Below are 22427 nucleotides of genomic sequence, written 5' to 3' on the forward strand. Positions count from 1 at the left end.
GTGGAAAGCTGGCAGGGAGTGCTGGCGATCTAAACTTGATTGTTTAGACTTCCTGCAGACTTTCCCATTGACTTGTGGGAAGCTGTCAGGGAGTGCTGGAAATAATGATCATGTGACTGTGGCAGTACTGAAGCAGCCACAACTTTGCCAAATTTCAATCCCACGGGAGTAAAGGGTCCCAGAATTTTGGATGCATTGTGTAAGTTAGCCCATTTGAGGTACTTAGGTTCAAAAATAGTTGCCCTATGATTGGCAGTTTCGCCCACTTGAAAGTTACAGACATGAGTTTTAGTAGTATATAGATATCAGCTACGTTCTGCTTTCTTGGTAACAGTCTGTTCCCAGAAGATGTTACAGAACAAGATATGCAGCAAAATTTACCCAAGAAACACAAGAACAAGACTCTGAATAAGCACCTGTCATCAAATATAAAGAGAAAACTGGATGAGGCTTTAAAAATTAAGAAGGAAATAAGGGTGACAATCCCAAAGAGCAATTTGAATAATTTCTTTTTGTTGGATTCACAAAAGGGACTGTTTAAAGTATGAAAGAAATTTGTAGCAAGGATCAACAACCATCTGACTAGATTTCAGAGAAAGATTGTTCTGTATAGAAAAAAAGGAATACAATGTCAGTTTATTTGACCAGGCATAAAATGGGACATGTTGTTATTCTGTGTGGTTCTTTTTGGATTTGCTGATATCTTAACTGGAAAAATGTGGTATACTGGATTTGTTTACATTTAATAAGGTGTTTTAGTTCTTTCCCCTATACAGGTAGTCCTCAACTTATGACCATTTGTTTAATGATTGTTCGAAGTTACGATGGTGCTGAAAGAAGTGACTTACAACTGGTCCTCGCACTTATGACTGGTGCAGCATCCCCAGGATCAAAATTCAGGTGCTTGGAAACCAGCATGTATTTACAATGGTTGTAGCATCCCAGGGTCACGTGACTGCCATTTGCAACCTTCCCAGGGGGCTTCCGACAAGCAGTCATTGGGGAAAGCCAGATTTGCTTAACAACCATGTGATTTGCTTAACGACTGCGATGATTCACTTAACGACTGCAGCAAAAAGTCCATAAAATCAGGTGCAACTTGCTTAATGACGGAAGTTCCAATCCCAATTGTGGTCATAAGTCAAGGACTATTTGTACAGGTAGTATTCGCTTAATACTACCACAATAGGGACCAGGAAATTGGTCATTAAGTGGGGTGGTCGTTACATGAGTCACCAAGTGACTGGACCCAATTTTATGACCAATTTTACGACAGTCGTAAGTAAATCACCGTGGTCATTAACTGAATCATGTGGTCATTAAACGAATCCAGCTTTCCCAATAGATTTTTTTGCTGGAATTCAACTGATGATGTGATTCGCTTAACAACCACATGGTTCATTTTAAAACCGTTGTAAAAAGGGCACAAATCACAATCATATGACCATGGGGAGTTGGTGCGATGGTCATAAGTGTGAGTACAGGTTATAAAGCACTTTTCCTGAGGCCATCATAACTTTGAACCATCATTAAATGATCATTAAGCAACGACTACTTGTAGTTACTTTATGTATCCTAACTTTATAGTGCCCAAACTGGCTTTGCATCTGTCTTTTTACTCAAAGTAAAGAAGTTCGGTGAACTTATCTTTTTAAAGGAGAAATTATTTCCCTTTGTTATGTCAATGTTTAGTCTTTTATTTACAGTATATCAGGATACTAGGATTATTTTATACTTGCGAAATGTGGATGTGTTTATAATTTAGAGTTGAGATATGGAATGAATGGGCTGAGTTGCTGTTTGGGGTAGTTCTCTTTGGAATTGGTATTTTGAATGGGAAAGATGTTGTGTATTGGAGCTTGTCTTTTGTAAAGAAGATAAGGTCTCTTTGTCATTGTTAAATTTTGGTTTCTATTTTATAAACGGGATTTTGCTTACAGTTAAAAGTTAAGATATGGAATGTTGAGCTTAAGATATGTGAATTAATGTAAATATTTTAGCGCTCTGTTTGGACTTTTTGCTGATAATCGGATTGGAGAGGACATTACTTATTTTTACCTTTTAAGAAATGGGTTATGGGATGAAGAGTTTTATATTTGTTAACTAAGAGAAGGTGAAGAGATTATGAAATGGTTTATACTTGTCATGATGAGGGTGGGAAGTTGCTTTCTTGGGGGAGGGGGGGTTCTTTTTCTTTTTTCTACTTTCTTGCACCTTTTTTTCCTTTCTTTTTTTCTTTTTAGTTTGTATTTTTATTGTTCTATCCAAAACTTTTAATAAATTACCAAAAAAAAAAAAAAAAAGATAGTTAAGCCAATAACTTTGTACCATGAGCAGAGGACCACTAAATTCAGTAATCAGACTGGGAAACTGGCACATGAGCATTTTAAAAATGGCGTTAGTCTATTCATACAATTTTTTTCCTCACAACTGTCATAGTTTCCACTTTTTTAACCATGACACTTACCTATAGGCATTAATATAATCTTTCCTGTGCTGCAGAAGAAAATCTTTGAGCTTCCCAATGTTATTGACCTAAAATGAATGAAAAAACCGTAAAAATTACATTTAATTACGTATACATAAAATACAGCTTTTCTTTGCGCCTAAGTTAATGCGCTAGACATCCAAAGCAATTCAGAACATGGCTCTGTTGCCTGCACCCTTTGCAATCAAAGGCGCTTCATGCCTACTTGGCCTCTGAATCAAGTCTTGGGGGAAAGGGTAAGGCGTAAACTGGGATTAAGAGAAAAGGCAGCTCCTGCCAGCTCGGCAAAACCCAGGAACAGCAGACCCACGAGGGTGGAAGGAACTATAAAAACAGGCAGATCACACAGAACCCTGATTAAGTAGCCCTCACTTTTCAGAAGCTGTCTTTGAATGTCAAGAGTGCTGAAAAGAAATGAAAAGAAAATGCACTATTTTAATAGAGACTGCTACTTTTTAGGAGCTTGGACAATAGGAAGAGGATGGCGTCTTACAAAAAGATACTGGGCCTCCTCCTCTCCTCTCCTCTCCTCTCCTCTCCTCTCCTCTCCTCTCCTCTCCTGTCTTCAGTGATCTAAAGTAGTGTTTCTCAATCTCAGCAATTTTAAGATGTGTGAACTTCAACTCCTAGAACCCCCAGCCAGCATGGAATGAAGTCCACACATCTTAAAGTTGCTGGTTGAGAAACACTGATCTAAAGACTGCTGTACTGCTAATTTATACCTACCACTAGATGGCAGCAGAGGTTTCAATATTCAATTCAATATTAGGCAGATGCACTGGTTTCCTAGTTCCCCTTTCTGTAATTTCTACTTAACTTGTTGAATTCACTTTCAGCAGTTTCATCTCATCACTTCGGGACTTTATCATGTCATATTAAAATTAAAAGAATTAATGTTCCATGTTCCAGATTAGCCAGGCAGGCTGAAATGTCTATCAGCTGCTACAATCACAGGTCATGCGTCCAGCTAAAGGAGGAAGCCCAGGTACATCTGGATTTGAACCATTACTATCCAGCAGGACATAATTTTAAAATATACGTCTTCTGGTTTCTGTTCTCTGGTGGCTCTTTCCCCTGACACAGGTGCGGCACCAACTTTTTCCCATTTTTAGCTCTCAGTAGAAATGCTGGATGGTTTTTATTTCTGCTTTTCATCCCCTCCTCTTTTTACTTATGTAGTTTCTATACTGTTATTTTTATACTACAACATGTTTCGTTAACAGCTTCCAGATGCTTTTAAATACAACTATGCAAATGACAATAATAAAATATTATTTCAACAGAATTCTGTTTTGTTTTTGTTTTTAACAGTCTTCCATCTAAAGGAATATAATTTTTATAGTAAGCTTAGTCCTGAAACTTTGCAGGCTTCAGGACTAAACAGGACAAAAGAAAAATCCAAACAAAAGGACCTTCCCATCAAAATTCCATCAAAACCAATCTCAATTTGTACTGGAATATTTTTATTTTTGAACAGATCATTTCAACACACTGAACAAATTACTTTTAATAGGTTTCAAGCTATCTGTAAACTGAAATTTCATAAAAGCAAAAATAATTTGTAAAATGTGATATAAAATTAGTCCTACTTTCCTAACAGTCTCGTCGTGCTGTTTCAAGAAGTTTTTTTCTTCTAAAGGGATAGCTAAGGGTATAAGGATGATGGCAACTGAAATCTCTGCCACCAAAGCATAATTTTCAGGTTTGGGAAGAAAGTTTCGGCATTTGATGAAGCAGAACTGTAAAATTTATGTAGAACCTAAAAGAAGAACACACACATTATGCAATTTAACTAATCAAACAATTATTCAATTTGCATAATGTATGCATGATTCAGAATTCTACATTTCTGGTGTAACTTTTTAAACCAAATTTAATATTGAGGGCACTGATAATCAGCATTAACTGTACAGTACTGGAGCATTCAGAATGCTGAAATAATGTTTGTCATATTAAAATAATCTAACATTTAAGAAACAGCATAAATACTGGCATTCTGATTCAATATGCTTTCAAGCCACAGTCCTGCGCTAGTTTGCTCAGGAGAAAGTTCTACTGACTCCCACAAAAGCGTACAGGGAAATTGCAGCCTTGGCCTCAGACTGGTCTCTAATGTTCCTCACAACTCAAGATTTAAGCTGGTCTCCTGAAGTAGTTGCATATGAGAAATGAATAGGCAACTCCAGGTTTGCATTTGAGAGAAACATGAAATTCTTGCCAAGCCGAATTTTGTTAGAAATTATTCTAACCATGGGCATCATTTAAAATTCCAGAAGCAGATAGGGGGCCACAGGTAATTCAAGACTGATGTTACTAATCTAACCGAGAAACATGCTGTTACAGGGAAGTAAGGTCTATTCAGAGTAATTATTGCAAAGAATGCAGCTTGCATTTCTACCACAAAGAAATTTTTTTATTTTGCCACTTGGAAAAAATGTTCTGTATGACATTTGGACTGCTCTACACAGAGCAATGATACAAAAGGCGTTGCGTTTGCTACTACCACTGAAGTCCATAATATGGAGCAAAAAGTACTATTGCCTTTAAAAATGTTTCCCATTCATTTTCTGACTTCCTTTACTTCTCTATCAGCTAACTAATCCTCCCTTTTATTCTGTCATTCCACATTTTTTTTCTTTTCTTCATTACATTATTTCCTTTCTCTTATGCTAATGAGCAAATAAACCTTATTTAGGAAAGAAGAACAAAATTTCAGTAAAAAGATTTACTAAGAGTCTTAGTAAGTTCAAAATGAAGAGGATCACAGTATGCTGTTAAGCATAAATCTATTCAAATGAAAAACTTGATTATGAAACAGAGATTTGGCCACATAGCTGGCAGCATTTTTCAATAACTAGACCACCAATATTTGGTTTTATAACTTGGGTTGATGGGTAATATTTTTTCAGGATGATATAATCTAGGAAATTCTTCCTTCTGAACAGAGAGATCTTTCTTTTCTCACCCTCTTCCTCACTCACTCAGCTTCTCTCCTCTCCTCGCTTGCTGGGCAGAGTCCTTCAGCAGCAGAAGGGTGGCGGGGCCCCCAGCTGATGGCGCTGCTCAGAGAGAGGCTTTGGGTCACCAACTTGCAGCCCGGCCAGCCAAGCCCTGCTGCCCCAGGGGGGCTGCCAGGCTGACACCACCATGCCAGGGCACCATCAGCCCTTGCAAAATATTGCTCTGGGTCACAGGAAATGACTCGGAGAATTATGGCCACCTACTGTAGGAGAGGGCAATCTACAGTTCACGCATCCTTACATGAAGGAAGCTGCTGCCTAATTCCCTAAACGCGGTCTATGGTGAACTACAAACCTTCCATTTTAATGGACCCAAACCACAAATTAGTGCTAAGAATTTGGCTTGGTGGTGGTCTCAGGTGATGTTTCTACTTCCTTTCAAGCATGAAACAAGTCTAGATGCTCTGGTTTCTCACTTCCATTATTTAAGGCAGATGCTAGCTCCTGGCATGGGAAAGCAAAGATATATGGAACCAGTCATTTGAAATGAGCATTCATATGATCCATCCATTTTTCATGTCATCCCATCCTGTCGCCAGTCCTAGTGCGCTTCTGGGAGTGTGTTCCCAGCACCATTCCAAATACTGAAAATGTCCCCCAATAAAAAAAAAAATGAATCAAAAGGCTGAGGGCTCTCTTATAGAAAGAAAAAGCATCTAAGAGAAATGAACTGTGTGGTATTGTACACCTGACAAATAGGAAAAAAAAGAGAAAGCAGGCAGAAAAATAGAACGATCGAACCAAGTGGCCAGTGGGGCCAAGAGGGCAAAAATGAAGAGGGGAGGACAGCATTTTGGGACAGGGAAGAAGCAGCAAATAGAACTGACCAAGCAGAAAGAGAAAAATCTAAAGATAAAATTTTCTGTTTTAAAAGAAAGGGGTGTGAACCCATTCCTTGCCATCTCTTCCCCTTGAGAGACAGCATCCGCAGATCAGGAAGTGGGCAGGAGAGAACACCATCCAGAATGATGCACATTTTGAGTGGGAACCACAATTTTTCTTCCTCAGTTTTGTGTGTTCATGTGCAGAAGGCAAAGCATCTCAATGTGAAGCTTTATTTTCTAGATTCAAGACAAATTCTACTCCTTTTTATTCTCAGGAATCAGAAGCATTCTGCAAAAGGACCTTTGTCATTTGCAAGTGGGAGGCAACTGAGGGCTACAAATTTGGATCGTGGCCCACTAGATTATTAGGAAGAGATTGTTTCTCCCTCTGATTAACCTCATGATGCGAACCTCTCAGACGGAAAGCCAATGATGGCCTCAAGGGCCTGTGGACTTCCTTGCTATAGGTACCTGAACTGAAGTCCTTGCTCTTTTCAGAAAAGAAGACAAAGATAGATTCAAATCTTGTTAGCAAGACAATACACATTATACAGAGATGAGGAAGCCTTGAATTCTGGCGAGGTCCTGAAGTGGTAAGATGTCATGTTCCATATTGTCAAACAGATCAAGAGGTTATTATTATTATTAAAGTTATTTATATATCACATTTGTCACCACCCATCTTGTTAAAAAACCACTCTGGGCAGTTTACAATTGTTGTTGTTATATTTTTATCCCATGTCTGTCTGTCTATCATCAACTCAAGGCGGTGAACACGCCTAACACTCCTGCCTATTTTCCCCACAACAACCCTGTGAGGTGGGTTGGGCTGACAGAGAGGGACTGGCCCAAAGTCACAGAGTCAACTTTCCTGCCTAAGGGAGACCTAGAACTCACCGTCTCCTGCTTTCTAGGCCAGCATCTTCATCAAACTGGCTTTAAGCCTGCAGGGCAAAAAGTAGGTATAAAACCAACTGGCAAATAGCTATTAATCCAGGTAGGTCCAGTGCAATCCACACAATCACCATGGACAAAGCTTTCTATCTTCATCACATAACCATGCACTGGAAGGTGAAGCAATCCAATGCACTGCTCAATGCAGGAACTGCAAAACCATTTCAGCCTTTGCTTGAAGACTTCTGATGAAGAAAAATTTATCACTTCATGACAGCTCTTATCATCATGGAATTCCTTCTAATAACTTACTGAATCTACTTTGCTGCAACTCCAACCCTTTGGTCCTGATCCTCCCTCTGTGGTGACTGAAAACCACTCCACTCCTTCTCTAGATGACCATGCTTTAGATACCTGAAGACTGCTATCCCTCCATTTTCTCTTCTGCAGGCTAAGCATACCCAGTTTCTCTAACAATTATTTTTAAGACTTGCTTTCCAGACCTCTCACCTACCATCTACTACCATCGTAGTAGCCTTCCTCTAGTGTTTAATGGATTTGCCCAGTAAACACATCAAACTGACAGGCCTGGAGATTTCTGGGTCATCCTCCTTCCCTTTTTTGAAGATGGAGATGATACTTGCTCTTTTCCAGTCTTCTGGGACCTGCCAGTCCTGCACGAGATCTCAACGATTACAGCTGGTAATTCTATGGTTACCTTTACTAGTTTCTTCAAAACCCTAGGATGTAGGCAATCTGGTCCTACAGACTTGAATTCCTTTAAATTAGCTAAGCATTTTTACCCTCTCCTTATCTACAGCTTTCACCTTCTATTAGTGCCATAACAATGGCCAGTTTGGGCTTTGTTTCCCTTTAAAGGAATTAAAATATGAGTTAAGACATTCTGACCATCCATTATCAATCCACTCCTTCCTCATCACAACGAACCTATAACCTCTTTGCCTTTCCATATTTCTGATGTACCAGAAAGGACTTTTTATGGTCTTGAAAGTTTTATGGGACCTGAAGTGTGCCCACTCTGCCCAATCTCACTGGGCAGAGAGAAACAACTAGAAAAACAAGATTCACTGCTTCAACCCTTCCATTGTGACAAGTACAGTACTGTGTAAAAGTTTTAGACAAGTGTGAAAAAATACTGTAAAGTAAGAATGCTTTCAAAAATACATATTGTAATTGCTTATGTTTATCAATTTACAAAATGCAAAGTGAGCAAACAGAAGAGAAATCCAAATCAAATTAATATTTGGTGTAACTATCCTTTGGCTTCAAACCAGCACCAGTTCTTACACTTGCACACTCTGTACACTTGCACAAAGTCAGTGTGATGGAATGGGTTGGTGAAGGCTGCACTCAGGCAGATAAGCATTTACTTAGCCCCTAGAAAAAGCATGGGAAGGTGAAGAGGATGAGACTGGCACCACCCTAAGGAATTCAGAGTGTTTGCTTGCTGGCTTGGGAATTTTAGATTCAGTCTGGCAAGATTCTGTCTTGAAGGTGAAAGCTAATAAAGGCTATAGAACTAAATCTGTACTGTCTCATGGAGTTCCTTGGGCTGAACCTGAGAGTCAGGGATCCCGTAGGATTAGTCAGGTGTATGATTAACCATTATCCCAAGCAGGTGCTAATGATCATCAATTTCATATGTAGGTTGAAACACAGTCATTAACTGAAACAGAAACAGCTGTGTAGGCGGCTTAAAACTGGGTGAGGAACAGCCAAACTCTGTTACTAAGGTGAGGTTGTAGAAGACAGTCTCATGTCACAGGTTGTACACCATGGCAAGACTGAGCACAGCAACAAGACACAAGGTAGTTATACTGCATCAGCAAGGTCTCTCCCAGGCAAAAATTTCAAAGCAGACTGGGGTTTCAAGATGTGCTGTTCAAGCTCTTTTGAAGAAGTACAAAGAAACGGGCAATGCTGAGGACCGCAGATGCAGTGGTCGGCCAAGGAAACTTAATGCAGCAGATGAAAGACACATCATGCTTACTTCCCTTTGACATCAGAAGATGTCCAGCAGTGCCATCAGCACAGAACTGGCAGAAACCAGTGGGACCCAGGTACACCCATCTACTGTCCGGAGAAGTCTGGCCAGAAGCAGTCTTCATGGAAAAATTGCGGCCAAAAAGCCATACCTCCAATGTGGAAACAAGGCTAAGCGACTCAACTATGCATGAAAACATAGGAACTGGGGTGCAGAAAAATGGCAGCAGGTGCTCTGGACTGGTGAGTCAAAATTTGAAATATTTGGCTGTAGCAGGAGGTAGTTTGTTTGCTGAAGGGCTGGAGAGTGGTACAATAATGAGTGTCTGCAGGCAACACTGAAGCATGGTGGAGGTTGCATGTTTGGGGCTGCATTTCTGCAAATGGAGTTGGAGTTTGGTCAGGATTAATGGTGTCCTCAATGCTGAGAAATACAGGCAGATGCTTATCCATCATGCCATACCATCAGGGAGACATGTGATGTGCTGTTGCAGAATAAATTTGGGGCCCAACGATCCCAAACCAATCCCAGCCAATGTCATTAAGAACAATCTTCAGCGTCAAGAACAAGGAGTCCTGGAAGTGATGGTTTGGCCCCCACAGAGCCCTGATCTCAACATCATCTGTCTGTCTGGGATTACATGAGGAGACAGAAAGACCTGAGGCAGCCTACATCCACAGGAGATCTGTGGTTAGTTCTCCAAGATGTTTGGAACAACCTACCTGCCGAGTTCTTCAAAAACTGTGTGCAAGTGTACCTAGAAGAATTGATGCTGCTTTGAAGGCAAAGGGTGGTCACACCAAATATTGATTTGATTTGGATTTCTCTTCTGTTCACTCACTTTGCATTTTATAAATTGATAAACAATTACAATATATATTTTTGAAAACATTCTTACTTTACAGCATTTTTTCACACCTGCCTAAAACTTTTGCATAGTACTATAGGTCTGGGGTAGCAGAGACCCTTCCAACTTCTGACAATTGAAGTTGTCAGCAAAAGAGGACAAGGATTTGTTGGACCTCTGACTCAATTACCTTTGTAAGTTAAGCAAAATTTGCTTCATGTATTGGTTTGATAATTTATACATTCTCTTGTATCTCCCCTTTTCAGTATAAGTATATATGTAAATCTTTTGCAATCTCTAGGCCATGCAGAGTCTTACTCCATGTTGTTAACATAAAGTAGTTAGCATTTTAATTGTCTCAGTGCCTGTGGCTTTAAGGGGTTTAAGGCTGCTTCATCAGCAACTTTGTCTTTTGTATTTCACTTTCTGATGGAGTAAGTTTCTGAATATATTCAGGTATATACATAAGGTATATACATAAACCTTCTGCAAAGGTTTCTGTCATTCCATAATGTTTTTAGTACATTCTTTCCATCTTCCTTTAACCTTATCTGCTTGTATCATCTCTCTTCCATGATTATTCTTGAATATTCCAACCTTAGCTATAAATATTCTGGTGATTTCTATAAATATTTCTATGATTTCTATGATCTGATTTTTCTTGTTGTATTTTCTATTTGTGGACATTTTTGACTGAGGTAGCTTTCCTGGTTCTTCCTGCTTAACCTTGGAAGCTTTCCTTCAGGTCTTCTCTCATACTTTTGCATACCAGTTAGTAGTACTATGTCCTCTCTCAATGTTGCATCTAGTGCCTCTTGCAATTTGCCACAGAATTTCTTTCTCTGTACATTAGTAGGTGTGATCACTTACACAGCAATGATGTTTACTAGATATCCCATTAACAGATAAGTTGTCCACCACAATCCCCAAATCAAAAAGCAATCACACAATACAGAACCTCCCCACTCACAATTGTGCTCTTTGTTCTATCCCTCCCAAGCATGGTATCAGAGCCACTGAGCTCTTTATAATCCTTGTCCTAGTCCCACCACCACATTTGCCTAACTTGCCTTGACTACTCCTGAAGCTCACTTGCATTCAATGGGCCATCCCAGGCATCTTTTCAGTAAGACAACAGAATGCCCCTTCTCCTTTTCACATCTGATGAAGCTCCTATCCATGCGTGGCTTGGCTTTAGTTCTTTTAAGAGTGGCTTTTTGGGGGGGGGGGGCAGGCTTTTATATAATGATATATCTTTGAGCTGAAGAAGTATGATGTTTCCAAGAGAAACCGGAGTTCCTAGGGATTTTGAACCAAGTTCAAACCAACAATAAAACCACCTTTATAATATTTAGCACTGTTAAAATTAAAAATGGTTATGCTCCAATAACTCCATTTACTTTTTTTTTCATTTTGGCTACTGTATTTTTAGCTGTTTATAAACTACTATGATTGCATGTTTGTATTTTTAGTTACCTAATTTTTTCTATTGTTACTTTAAATAATTCTTGGGAAAACCTTTGCTTTGAAGGGCAACTCTTTAACAAAACTGCACTGAATAAACCAACTTTGAAACTGTGTTAAACCCTGTATTATGTTTCGGCTCCAACATATCTATGAATGGCACCAAGGGGTTCTCTTGCTGGCCTCTTCTGGCCAAGGCTATCCCTGAACTTCTTTAAACCAGGACGTGAAGTGCTCAGTTCATCTTCAGAGTGAAAGCAGAGGAGGCACCGCTGAGTCTCCAGATTTTCTCTTCCTCCCACACTTGGTTTTTCTCAAGGGCTATCATTTTCTTCAGCATTCTGCCTTCTTGTTTCCACAGCAGCTCCCGCCATTCGTTCAGCTTCTCAGAATTAATCTACTGCTGCCTCTTTTTTCTCTTTGGTGTTATCTGTATGTGGACTCCAGATACCCACTTACCAACATAATTGGAACAAAGGAATATGAAACAGCAACTTTTCTGGAATAGCAGTTTCCCCCAATTTTCTTCTACTCCTAAAGATTTCATGGAACATGCTATAACAAAAGAATTCAGTGGCAAACAGGACAGTTAATGAGTTAATCTTTTCATACTTTCCAGCCAGCTTCAATGCATCCTCACTATCCCCTCATTTCTTTCAAATTTGCTATGCATATTTTTTCTCTCTAGGATCCACTTTTAGCTGAAGGTGTCATTTACTTTACTCATTCAGTTTACAGTCATATACCAAAAACTATGTTGCCTCAATGCAGAAAAGCTCGGGTGTTTTTTTTTATAACTATTGTTATAAAAGGCAAGAAGTTTGAAATCCCAGCTCCAACTTCTATGAAATCAGGCAACTAACAGCAATCTAGCTTTCTTCTAAATTCTACTGCATACTGGGGAAGGAGAAATTGAAATGAGCAGTTTAGAAAACAAGTCAGGCAGCTCAAAAACCCATGTACCCATTTTTATAAAATTTGAAAGTCCTCCTCCATGCATACTTTTCTGAAACTTCTGGCAAACCATAGTCCATTCTGAAAAAATGTTTAAGCTGTTATGTTTTTTTCCATGCTAGCACAGGGCTCCGTTCTTTCTCCAATTAGTGAGCCAGAATTCAAACAAGCCAGGCTCAGCTGCTCTCTCCGCATGGGGCAATGTTCCCTTTAGAGACTGACACAGGACTGCAAAATGAGTTGGGCCGTCTTTACATGCCTCTAGTTTGTCACGTCTTTTTAGGAAATATCTGAAAACATGCATTAAAATATGTCAAGTATCCTAATAAAATAACTCTCAAATAAAGCTTTCAATTACTAAAAAAAGTAATCACACTGACACCAGCCATATGTGCAAATGTAATAAAAGCAGTAAGTTAACCTGATCCCAATCAATTTGCCACACTAGAAATAGCTTCCCTTTCAAATTTTCCAAACACGCCCCATTACCCTTTGAGCCCAAAAGATGAGGATCTCAGAGTCCAACCAAAATGGTCCCAAGGTGAGCAGAATACCGAGGCATCAGCTCACCTGCTTGCTGCTGCTCTTGAAATAAGGACCAGATAGATGTTGACAAACCATATTTTATTTTTCTCCCTTTGGGATGTGGGGTTTTTGGAGTAAAGACAAGACGTGGCTGTTTCCTCACCTTTGTGAAAAACTGCCGAGAAGGAAACCCATTCTGCTGTGCTGCTGTGGGGAAAGCCAGAAGTGCCCTGGAGCCTGTGCTGCCCAGGGCGTGCCTCTGGCCCAACACAGATGGGCCTCCTCCGCCCCCCAATGAGCAGTAGCATTCTGGAATGAGCCTAGGGAGAACCTGTAATTCAGAAGCCCCATCCAACTCACTCTCACCTCTGGAAAGGGAGAGCTAGCCCGCTCGTGCAATTCCTTTCGCTCTGCTCCCTCCTCTGATCAAAGCTGGGTAACTGCAAGACTTCCAGAAGGAACTTCAACTAAAACCGCTGTTCTTTATGCAGTGACAAAGATCACAAATCCTCAAGGACAGAAAAACCCTTGCTTTTTTATACTGCTCAGGTGTATAAAGGTGTATCCAATTAGCAAGCTGGGCCCCGATTCGTGACCCTCTGCCACAAGGCCTACACCTAGGCTCCCTGACTGCCCCACGATGCCCCCTCTTTCCACTGGTTGCCAGACGAAGGAGGGAGCAGCGGGCTCCAGAGGGGCCTGAACTGCCACGTGTCCGGGCAGAAAGGAGATGCAATGCACCAACCTCTTAAAGCAACCGGTAACTTCCAGCACTGTCTTAGAAAGGCTGCAGAGCAGAAGTCCAAACCGTGTCATAAGGACCAGTCTTTCTGAAGATGCACCTCCTGAGGACCTGCCTGGCTTCAGCTTCAGCAAAAGGTTTTTAAACAAAAACATTTCATTCAGATCAATTCCTCCAGTTCACACGGGCCTCCCCAGCAAGCGGATCTTAAACAAAAGGCTTCGCTCCATCAAGGGCGGGGGAAGGGCAGAAAAGCGGGAGACAGTCTGGCTGCCTCTAATCGCAGGAAAGGGGTTACCTTGTTCAGCTTCTGGTTTATATCAACAAGAAAAAAAAAACATGTAAAAGTAGAAGAGGGTTCAGGACCTACTTCACTTTTAACAGACATAGCTTGCACATTTTATCTAGAGACACTTGCTCTACTGTTACTGTACAGCTATCCTTTTAGAAATTTAAACAAAAACAGAAACAGAAATTAAACCAACAGTTTAAAGGAAGCAAACCCTCTACAGATTAAAAAAAAAAAATCAAAATTCAGCCTGGAGAATTTCAACCTACTTTGGTGCAGTACTGGGGTATGTAGCAAACCAACTGAAGTAAATGGGTTTCCCTCCTGCACAGATTGCATTGAGTAGAACAAGTCAGCACATTGAAAAGACAAAGTGAATTTGCCAGAATAAAAAGAAATTAGGTGTCTTCTGTCGAGTACTTTAAAAGACAACAAATTTATTCACTGGAAAACTAAACTGCATTCAGAAAATATTAAGAAATAATCCCACCACATTTGGATCACTTCAGTATGGACTCAGATGAGAGCCTAGTATAAAAGAGATACAACACAGTTTTAATCAAACTGTCATGGTTGTGGTTTAAAACTCAACTGCTGATCTTTGTTCTCTTTTTCCTTTTCTCCCCAACCGCTGCACCCACACACCAAGAGTGGTGTTAGTGGAAGTACACGCCTACAGGCACGGCTGCTTTTAAACAACTTCTTTCCTTTGCATATTTGCAGAACTAGAGAGGAAGATAAAGAGGGAATGTTTAGTTTACTTGTGTAAGAACCGTCCCCAGCAACTTTCTTATTTCTCCACTCGATTCAAACTTCAGGGGCAGTTTGGGTCTCACTGGATGTTCGATGGCTGGAATCCCCTGCTGGTCCCAGCAGACTCACTCCTTGCCCTGAAGAAAGGGAAGGATCAGCAGAGAGCATTTTTTACCTGCTGACTACAATTCTGAGAAAGGACAGCTGCTTTAAGGCTCTGTGGATGGGCTGATTCTGCCCTCCAAGGCATCTTATCAGAACGGCATCTGAAGTACAGCACACCCGATATGTATCATATCACAATACTCCACAGATGGAGACGTAATGCCTAAATACAAGATGAATTAATATAGCAACTCCTACAAGAACCTCATTTTAAGGAATGACAGAAACATGCTTGTACTGTACTGTAGTCCTAATTCAGCAGTGTGACGGCTAGCATCTATCAGGGGATTCGGCCACCCACCCTCTCACAAGATAACCTGTCAGGGCAACCGAAGAAGAGGCAGGGGGAAGCCTTGGGCAACATCCCTCTGGAACAGGAACAGAGCACCGAATCAGACAAACTGAAGATCATATTGACTTCTCTCCAACACACTGAATTCAAAGGCAGCTCCAAAAAAGCCACCAGTCCATCTCACACTCACAAATGAACCCTGGTTGTCTAGCTGGCCAGTTTTGCTTGCCTGGGTCTAATCCTGCTTACTTCTGAGTAAGCTACTCGGTTTCAAGTAAGCACATCCAGGATTGTGTTATTAATTGGTTATTATCTCCACAAATAAAGGGAAGTTGGTGTGTGCTATTGTTAAGTCAGGCTTTCCCTCACAGTTGAAATAATAAATGAAAGCTACGCCATGTAAACCTGACACACAGGCTGGCGTGTACACATTTTCTATTTCAATATGAGACACATCTGATTTTAATAATATTCCCTTTTTTGTTTTATTGCCCAACTCTAATCAGAACTTTAGTTAATATTTATATTTTCACACAATGATCTGAAACCTCACAAAATGCAACACAAAAGCTGCTGTGAGAAATGTTAGGAACGATAATTTTTAAAGAAATAGGCAAAATACATGTTTATTGAAATTGATTTTTTACTGATTAAATACACTTGATTTACAACAATTCTCAGTTACTAAGTTAAATTTTATTTGTGCTGTTACATAAATATATTCTCTTCTACTTTCTTTTTACTCTCAATATATTATGTATCTATTTATCTTTTTCCCTTTCCATTTGTTCTTAATAAATTTAAAATCCTATCAACTAAACAAAGTGAGGGTAATTTGTGAAGCTGACCTCTTTCTCCCTAGCAGAGCTCCCAGGCCCTTTGACAATTTTCCTCCGCCCACATGAAAGACTCGTTAAGGGAAAGACTGATTGGAACAGATTTTTATACAACAACTGTATGTGGTATGACTGTTTACTTAGAAGTAAGTTCCATCCACATGTTATGGGATTACTTTCAGGTATAGATGCCTACAATTGGAGGGTGGGAAGCTCAACTTTTGTCTAGCTGGGGGCTGGATTTTACTTTTTAAAGTAAAGGTAAAATGTTTTGGATGCTGGAGGGATTCTTGTTACTCAAAGTAGGTGCACTTGGCATCCAAGAGGCTCTATTTTGGAGCTCATTTGGGCTGCGTGGGGGTGGAAACAAAGAATGAACTGCTGAAAGTTGCCCTTTTGTGATTTACTTGAAATGGTAGGACCCTGAGCAGGCTTCCAGCACAATCTTGCTAAATTCTCAGCACCTGAAGTCCAACAGCTTGGGCACACTTAATTCTGCAATGGTTCAACCCACAAGAGCATTTTTCCTAATAATTTTGATCAAAACATTTAAATTACTCTTACATTGTTTACAAGAAAGAATCAATTATCCAATACATTGAATCCCACTTATAATCCTGTCACAAGGCATGTTTTCTAGTGTTTCATAATCTGAATCATTCCAGACAGAGTACCAATACTGCTCATGTGTATATATTATCCCACAAGAAAACAAAGGAATATAAAAACACATAATTATCAAAAAATGAACATCTCTGTGAAGTCTGTAACCACGCACATTCTGACACATATGTCTTTATGTTACAGAGCAAACTGCAAAAAATGCGGCAGTGTGAATAATATCCACATTCCATGTGATTAGTTATGCATTCTTCCAGGATGTTCCATTCAGTCCGCTTTCCTTTCCAATACCACCATCCCAGCATAAATACACACACGCGTGCACACACACACACGCACGTAGAGATCCAAATTCCATGCCTGCTGTGCCTGCTCAATCCAAATTGAAGTGTTTGGAGGTCTGAAGCTCTTTAGATCATTTCTCTGTCTGACTACTTCTGCAAACTGAATTGGAACATCTTCAACGTACTCCCACTGCATTCATTCTAGGAACATTAACTAAATGCAATTCCCTAGTTTGAACATCAGCCCCTTCCTCCCTTCCTTCCTTCCTTCCTCCCTCCCCTCCCCAACTTCATTTACTATCTCACCCATAAACCTGGCAATGCGTTCTGAAGAATTCCAAAGCTTACATGCTATCCTATGCCTTCACTTGGCATAATAAAAATACTGTCTTTATATGCCTTTTACAGTTTTCTTATGGTTAGCATACTCAGTATCAAGTATAATTTAGCACTTAAGTTTAGGAATGCTTAACTATTTTGTAACTCACATTCCTTTCCTTTTTTCTCTTGCCTGAACCTATGAACCTCAGTATATTTTTCATGATTTTTATTGTGATTTAACTTCACAGCAACATTGTTATGATGTTTTTAAGCTAATAGCTTAACCCTGCATGTTTAAAGGGAAGCACTTTAAAGGAACTGCTCCTTTAGGAGGAGGAGGTCAAACTTGTTATGAACAATCACAGCTTTTTTGAAAAGAAGGCTAGAAAGTAATATGCTTCCGAAACCATAAAAGTTAATCTCGCACTTAGACAAAATAGCCAAAGGTACTATTTATTTAATGAGAATCAGAGTACAGTTACTGCATATGAAGGTTCTTTTATCAAACAGTCTTTTGTATGCGGCCACAGGATTTTAGTTGAGGGCCGCTTCTTACAACTTAATTATACCATTTAGGCAATCTCTGTTTTAAAGAAGTCAAGGTTTCTATAAAGCATAATTTTATTTTAAAGAATTACTAATGGAAAGGTACAAATCATGTTTTGGAAATAAATGCTATACTGCTTGAAACATTCCTTAATGGTTTCAAATACTGAGAAAAAATATTTTTTTCAAGGTCAGCAAAACAACCTTGTCTGAGAGTAAATCTATTTTTACTAAGTAAAAATTACTTATAGGTAAAAGTGCTTAGGATAGCATTGTTAGATATAAAGTGCCAAAAGAAGTGTCTTTATTATTTTTTATTAATTTATTTTACTAGAGCTAGAAGCAGTTCTACTTAAGGAATTTAAAGGATGGCCACTCTTCAGATTCAACTTGGAAGTGATTTCTTGTTTCCTATAAAGCTAAAGACAGGAATGTAGAATGTGACAGGTATGTTTATTTCACTTATTCATATGTACCCAGACACATATGCATGAGCTTACACAACTAAGCACACTTTAAATAAATGTTTTTCTCTTGCTTACACTCTTAACCACACAAATGCACCTCCCCAACACCTTTAACCTTCTTTTCTTACAGAGAAGTGAATGGCTCCAATTGTTTTCAATAAGCTCAGGAATATTGGTGGAGGCACTAGGATCATTTTATATACTTTATCAGATCAGATATGTAAATGTAGTAATATATTCACAATTAGATTTGAAACCAGAGTTTCACATATTCTGCCAGACACCGAGCCTAAAAAATGCTAGCACATATCAACTTCAAAAGACACAGTTAAGATTATCATTCTTACTACAGGGCAGGGCACAAGTTACAAGGAAAATATGCAGGCTGATGCAGATTTGCATACCTATCCTCTATTCCATCCCATTCAATCCCACAGACAATGGTTTGCATTATCCAAAATCAGGAAAGGAAACCGTGGCCTTCATCCCCAGATAGTGACTGGATTCACACATGCACTATCCTGTGGCTTGTTTAACCACTAACTGACATAAATCAACCAAACTACATTATTACTTAGCATAATATATAGACTTAGCAGATGCTTGGTTCATACTCAGTTAAGCCAGAGTTTAACCACTATTTGTTGCATGTGGCTGGGTTCACACATTATTTTAAGCCAGAACCAAACCACATGGTGGCTTAGTGAGATATGCAAACAACAGTCTCATCTCACATGCACTTGCCTGTTAGAGGAGCAATGGCTAGAACTATGGTTTCCCTACTGAGGTGATCTTGGAAAGGAAACCATGGTACAAAGTCTGAAATGAATCATGAGCTAAATATAACATTCAGCAAAGCAAGGAGACCTTATTTGATTAGGTCTGTGCTATGCTTTGGACTTGGCTGCAAAAAGGCCCATGGAGCACCTGGGGGTCAGCTTTCCTGAGCAGTCTCTCAGCTGAGCACAACTCCTTGGCTTGACATGGCATAAAACTACTTGGCTCTACATCAGGGGCTCTCTTGAAAGCCAGAATAACACCCAACACAACAGCTGATCGACCACTGAGGCAGAAAGATCTTATGAACTTTCATGGGTTCTCAAGGGTTTAAAGGCCAGGCTTTGTTTTTCAGTGCTTCCTAATACTTGAAATAGTAGTGTGTGGTGGCCCTGAAGTTGGAGTTGCAATTCTCTACTAACAACCACCTCTAGCTTGGGAAACACTGGTTCTTGCCTTACCAGCTCCAGCCCTTAACACACATGCACAAACCTAGCACCTATGTGCAATTCTTCAAAGCATCTATGTCTTATCTCAGGATTTTACAAATGACCCTCATAATTGGCACACAATTGCACAAAAAGATGCAGCAGCCCCAAGGAACTGCAGCCAGCTCTGAGGTTGACACCCCATATTTTCCAAAACACCTTTCTGCCATCAAATTCAAAGTGCTTTATTGTTAACTGCTATTTTTAAAATGAATGTAAGTATAACAGATATATACCAGAAATGAATGCAGTAGCATTCAAAGGCCTGGGAAAACAGGTCTGTTCTATGCTTTCCCCTAAACTGTTCCAGGAGGGGGTTTGCTTCCATGGTAATTTACTCTGTTAAGTGGGTCCTGCCAGATAAGCCCCAAGAGTGCAAGGCTGACTTGGAAGCAGTAAGTAGTCTTCCAAAGAGCTTGGGCCTAAGCCATGTATGGTGTTAATTATTATTCAAATGGCAACCAGAAACACTGAAGCTGTCTCAACGCAGGGGTAATGAAGGACCTCATGGAAGCCTCATTCCTCACCCACCGGTCCGCCTTATGGACCAGCTACAATTTCCAAATTGTCTTCAAGAGCCACCTCATGAGGAACATATTGAAAGAGTCCAGCCTTGAGTTTACCACCACCTAAGTCTCCAACTCTTTCTCCCCCAGGCAGGGACACAATTGCCTTATTAGCCAAATCCTCCATGCCATTTAATGTTAGGTGGCTAACCAGTATCAAGACTCAATCCAGCAGGACCTCCAGATTGCAAACTTATGATTGAAAGGTGAGAGCAATCCTTTCCGGAAGAGTTCTATCTTCAAATGCTGACACTCAGCCCCCAAATCAGTGACAACCCTATTATGCCTGAGTTTTCCTTCAGTTTATTTTTCTGCCTCCAATCCTAGATACAGCCAACCTCAAGTTTGCCAGAAAGGAGAAATATAGCTGAGGAGCATCAGCATCTTGACAATAACTAAGTCCCCTGGACCCCTTCCATTATTTTAATGAGCTTGTTATATATTACAGTGGTACCTCGGGTCATGAACGCTTCTGTTCACGAACAATTTGGGTCACGAACAGCTCCGTCCGCAAAATTTTGCTTCTGTTCGCGAACGCCAGATCGGGTGACGAACAGGATCCACAACCATTTTCCCTCCCGTGACACGTGGTTGTGGCTTCCTGTAGGGAGGGGGATTCTCCCGCCAAGCAATAACCGCCTCCCCACCCGCCTTCCTGTCCTCCACGCCAGAAGTCGCGTCGAGCAATGTTAGCGTTCTCTCTTCATACTGTATTTTGTTTCATATTTTTGCGGTTTTAAAAAAAAATACATATGGTTCAGAACGGATTAACCGTAATTACATTGAACCTTATGGGAAAATTTGATTCGGAACGCGACCAAAATCGGGTCGCGACCAAATTCGGAGGGGTCAGAATGGATTAACTGTATTTACATTGAACCTTATGGGAAAATTTGATTCGGGTCGCGACCAATTCGGGTCGCGACCAGAGTCGCGGAACAAATTAAGTTCGTGAACCGAGGTACCACTGTATATACTAGAGTCCACAGTATTAGCCAATAGGGATAGAAAACCATGAAGGATTGAAAAAGCAAAACCTTTTAAAAACCCTAAAGTCCCATTCTATGAACTTAAGCCGTTTCCTTCACTTTCTTTAAAAATGAGTGAGTGCTCCAGAATAAAAGCTTCCAAGATCCGATAATGTAGTAGCAAAATGAATCTTTCAAGAACTACTGCCATTTATTCTTTAGAAATATGGTGGTAAAAAAACAAAACAAAACAGCCAACCAAATAAATAAATAAACAACCAAACGGAACAAGCTAAATAAAATTAGATATAAATTCCTCTTTTAGACTGTGGTCAACTGAGGTCTAGACAAAACTCTCTGCACATTTGCTGCTTTGTCTCCTGTCTGCTCCAAGTTTGAAAAGGTAATTGAACTCAGTCTGTAATTACAGGATTAGACACAGATGGCCTCTATACGTTTCAGGGGAAGAAGCACTGTTTGGATTCATTTTATGATTGCTGTAAGGTCAGACTTTTCAAAATGTACTTTCATCTGTTAAATGGTTTCTTAAAATCCCCAGGGTAGATCTTCAATAACTGATGTTTTAAGCAATTTCAGCCTATCAGATCACCCTTTGAATGTAATAAGTTGCTCATTTTCTAGTATTACATACATACATGTAGGTTAATTGCTACATCCCGCATATTTTCAAAATTGCCTTTTTTAAAAAGCATAGACATTTTTATTAAATAGGTATAGGAATACCTAGACAAGGTATTTGGAAAGACAAAATAACGTCTTTCTTTTATTTTAGCATGAGCATCACCTAATAATTACTGGAACAATACACAGTTGCTCAGCTAATTATAACAGCAATTATCCTATGAACAACAATCAGCAGATCAACCAACTGTACTGCAGAAAGTCTGGTGTATAGAAATACAGTGCAAGAAATAAATAGAAGTAAAAAAGATAATGAATCAAACTTTCCTGATAATGTGCTCTGAAGAATATCTGCAGAAGTTCCAAAAAAAGTGAATGTGTGATGTTACAACCAGTGAGAGCTAGATTCAAAACCATGCTTAAACTTGAAGTGGACAGGATTTCTCTGTGCTGATGACTGATTCTCAGCCTAGCCTCTCCGATAAGATTGTTACAAATATAAAATGGGACAGCTCCCCAGCTTATCTGAAACTACTAAGAAAGATTAACTTTCATTCTGATGCTTTAAGGGGAGGAGGTCTGTTTCTCAAGTTAAGATGGCCAGATGCTGAACAGAGCAGAGAACACCCCTCAGTTGCCTTTTGCAGAT

At 39.8% G+C, this 22427-nt stretch overlaps 1 protein-coding gene across 4 annotated transcripts in view; it reads right to left on the reverse strand.

Moving 5' to 3' along the window:
- Positions 1–22427, reverse strand: part of STX18 (syntaxin 18) — a 60905-nt gene that overhangs the window by 25846 nt on the left and 12632 nt on the right. For all 4 annotated transcript variants that reach the window (XR_015793898.1, XM_025172566.2, XM_088130492.1 and 1 more), the window contains exon 2: positions 2468–2535. Coding sequence is in view for 3 of the 4 variants with exons in the window: in XM_025172566.2 (XP_025028334.2) it covers positions 2468–2535 (68 nt within the window). In the remaining variant the exon portion in view is untranslated. The remainder of the gene's footprint in view (positions 1–2467; positions 2536–22427) is intronic.

This window comes from Python bivittatus, unplaced genomic scaffold (assembly GCF_059951505.1).
Source record: "Python bivittatus isolate LINGU-HERP-01145 unplaced genomic scaffold, Pbiv_v1 ctg000070_np1212, whole genome shotgun sequence".
NCBI classification, from domain to species: Eukaryota; Metazoa; Chordata; class Lepidosauria; order Squamata; family Pythonidae; genus Python; species Python bivittatus.